The 3,573-nt window shown below is 32.6% G+C and overlaps 1 protein-coding gene across 5 annotated transcripts in view; it reads right to left on the bottom strand.

Annotated features, from left to right (window-relative positions):
* Positions 1-1,335: 1,335 nt before the first annotated feature.
* Positions 1,336-3,573, bottom strand: part of LOC106662035 (LIM domain only protein 3-like) — a 156,785-nt gene continuing 154,547 nt past the window's right edge. For all 5 annotated transcript variants that reach the window (XM_024228676.1, XM_014385834.2, XM_024228677.1 and 2 more), the window contains 2 exons: positions 1,895-2,039; positions 1,336-1,780 (listed from right to left, as the gene is read on the bottom strand). In XM_024228676.1, the coding sequence (XP_024084444.1) occupies positions 1,679-1,780; positions 1,895-2,039 (247 nt within the window). In that variant the 3' untranslated portion in view covers positions 1,336-1,678. The remainder of the gene's footprint in view (positions 1,781-1,894; positions 2,040-3,573) is intronic.

The following is a 3,573-nucleotide window of genomic DNA, read 5'->3' as shown; positions in this document are numbered from 1 at the left end:
GCCTGATTATTATTCTTAATACAAATCAAAATAGTAATTTCACGCACATTTAAAACAAATTTACCAATTTCTTTGGACATGTAGTGTTTTCCAACATTAGTTTTTCAATATTAATTTAAGTATCCAGGAAAAAAACGATTAGGGTACATGTTTTTATCATTTTGAAATTTATGCACCTTCTTTAGCGTGAAGGATGCAGTTAATAAATATCTATTTAAAAATGGGAAGAACACTATGATTCAATTAGGTAACAATTTTGGTGTTAATTAATTAAGGTTTTTAGTTGAGATTAAAAAAGTCAGTGTCACGAGCGGGATTCGAACCCACGATCTTCGGCTAGATATCGAACCACTCGGACACTAACTTTCTATCTCAACCTACCTTTCGAATTTTCGCTCCTTTTTGCCATTTTTCAATTCAAAAAATTCAAACAATAAAAATTACGATAAGACTTTACTCACAATCCACATTCAGGTGAGATATGAAATATTAATTTTTAAATGTAGGAGAGACTAAAAATTAAAAGCCCGTATTCACGTGGTCGACCCAAGAAGAAAAGAGAGAGAATCCTTTTTTCATCCGAGAGGTTTTTTCCCGCGAAAACTCTCTATCTTTTTGTGGCGCCCTCTTTCAGTCTGGCGCCCTTTTCCAAAACTCTCCAATATATACTATATGTTATACCTGTAAAATTTAAACCATTAGACCTACATCATTTTTCCCTTGGACCCATCAATTATGAAAGACTAAAATACATATCTATTTAAAAATTCAAAGCTATTTTCTGATGTGAGCATTGGTGATGACTTTAAGCTTGTTGTGAATTGTTGTTCGTCCGGTGTCTGAAGAAACTTTTCAAAGGATTAAGAAGAAAAAGGCAGGTATAGATGGCAGGCAAAGAGCATTTCACCACAGCATAACTTTCTTATGTTCTTCTTAAAGCAGTGATTTTAGTAAAACGTAGTTGGCAATTCCTGTCATTAGTTAAACAAATAAAGTAAAACGGTTTTGAAAAATGAAAGGTACAACAATTTGGGTAATATGAATTTGAGAATAATTAAAACCTATAATGGTTAACATTTATTTGAAAATGTAATTTTATAATGTTATTTACATAATTTAGGTGTAAAGCAAAATGAAATAGTTACAAATGATTTTCTTCTTGAGAGAGTATAACTTATATTTATTATATATACAAAATTATTGTTAGAAGCTGTCAGACATTAAATATCGCATTCATCTAACAATTCTTCAAACTACTGTTCTTTATTTTTACTTTTTCTTCTTCTTTTCTTGTTTAAACCAATATTGTAAAAATTTCCAAGCAATGTACAAATGTTTATTTACAAAATGTTGTAATGTTTTATAATTTTTGTAAAACTAAGACATATACTTTTTTTTCTAAAATTTAATACTTATGCTTGGAAGTAGGGAGGTGGTATTTTTTTGGCTCAGTACCCTAGAAACACTTAAAATTACTATTTACAACAATGTCAATAACTGCGGGAAATAAAACACAAACAAAAAACACTGATTTATCACTCCATAATCTTTGTGTTTGAGAGAAAAAAATAACTATCACAAATATATATGCATATATATCCACAATAACAACTGTACAGAGGTAACTCAAAGGTAGACTTTAGTTCCAGGGGTGAATGAAGCTTGGAGGATTCTGCTATCAGCTGTTTGGTGCTTTGATGGCAGTTTGTTGTTGCGACATGTTGTTGTTGAGGTCGCCTGAGCCTATACTCCTTACTTGCGCAGGCGGCAGAGAAGGCGACTGGAAAACAAAACATATTGACAACAAACAAGACAGAATCAAAATGTTGAATAATTTAATAACAATATAACCGTGTCAATTTTTAATTAAAATTTATCATGACTTTTCCCTTACAGGTATTTGACCGTTGGCCTGCCGTTTGAGTTGAGCCAGTTGGTTGGGGTTGTAGGCCATGTTGGCGAACACAAGCCTTTCCTCGTAGTCGTATTCACATAAGATTTTATTATCGCACAAGTAGAATCGATCACCGACACAAAATCTGAAAAAGAAAAAGATTCAAATGAAATTACAGCTCAAGGAAAATAAAGTGGTATTGCATTTAGGTCATTTCCAGTACAATTCACAGTCATATGATCAAGAGGTTGTCTTCAATCACACAATATTTTTATTTGTATTTGTATTTACAAATGATTTTATTTAATTTATAATAAATGAAGATTTAATAAATAACACAACAATTTACACAATTTATAAACAAATACAGTAAAATATACAATTTGCTCTCCTAAATATAGTAAAATCAGACGTTTTTATGAAATAAATGGCATTGATAAGAATCATGAAGGTTGGGTGAGTATGTATTCACTTTTTTTTTTTTTTTTTTTTAAATTATGATCCTAATCACAGATTTGTTCTTTACAACTATACATGACTTGTCGTGTGACACCCACCCGTAACGTCACAGTGCCGTGACCGGCATTTTGGTCATATTCGTCCGGCGCGCGACCGTGGCCGTGCCAACGGTGAACAGTGTTGTCGTTGTCACCGGACCGTGAATGTGGGATTTCTCTTTGACGACATTTTACAGTTTTCACGGCCGTACAACATGAAGGTAAACTCATTGTGTTTAACCACGGGAGAGAGCCAGACTCAGAATTGAAATAATCAGTGAATATTTCTCGTACACGAAATACATCTGTCGTTACGTTTCCTCCCCGTAAATGTAAATTTTGTATTGTTCGACTTTCACTCCCCGATCCGCTTGGGAAGTAACGTAATTAATTATACGTGCATATATCGTATTTCTTAATGTATTAAAAAGTTTAAGTCTTAAGTTATGCAGCAAGTAAAATTTTGTTTCATCGTCCACTAATTACTTACATTTTTTGCTTGTGTTTCTCACACTAAACATAATCTAAAGTTCATCATCAGAAAACATGCCATTTTGGCCACTCAAGCCCTCACGGATGAAACACTGACCGTACAGAGGCCCTATATGATCACATTGGCCGGGAATAAGGGCGGTCGCGTCACTGTCACGTCACTGATATGTGTGAATCAGCCAATAGTGAACCCGCCGATCCCTGCCAATGAGAAACCTTTTTCTATGCCGCTCAATTTTGAAGGTACATGTTTAAAATAGGAGGTAATCAAAAATCTATTATATTATTTATACATTTATCTCCATGTTAATAATTTTACATTTTTTATTTCAAATTTCGCAAACCAATCTAGTTCCCTCCCTTTATTGACACTGTGTAACAGTTGTATTTAAATTTAAATTGAACTTGGGTTTTGTTTAATTTAAATGGGCATTTAATTCAGAAAATGTGTTCGATTTAGGCAAGTGTTTTTTAATTCTCGTTTTAATTTCTCTGCTGCTTTATCCTATATGTTCAATATCACAATTATTACTTATTACTTCTACTTTACCAATCCAAATCCAATCGTTTATATAAAAATAATTTAAGTAGGTACTGATTACCTGTAGCCAGACAATACCGAATATAATTAATTTTTGAACAATCTATGTAATTTTCCACGTTTGCCAAATTGAAAAGCGAAACTTTTTG

This window comes from Cimex lectularius, unplaced genomic scaffold (assembly GCF_000648675.2).
Source record: "Cimex lectularius strain Harlan isolate CLEC.00 unplaced genomic scaffold, Clec_2.1 scaffold268, whole genome shotgun sequence".
Classification (NCBI taxonomy): Eukaryota; Metazoa; Arthropoda; class Insecta; order Hemiptera; family Cimicidae; genus Cimex; species Cimex lectularius.
Note: the sequence above shows the minus strand (reverse complement) of the source record. Positions and strands in the feature narration are given on the sequence as shown.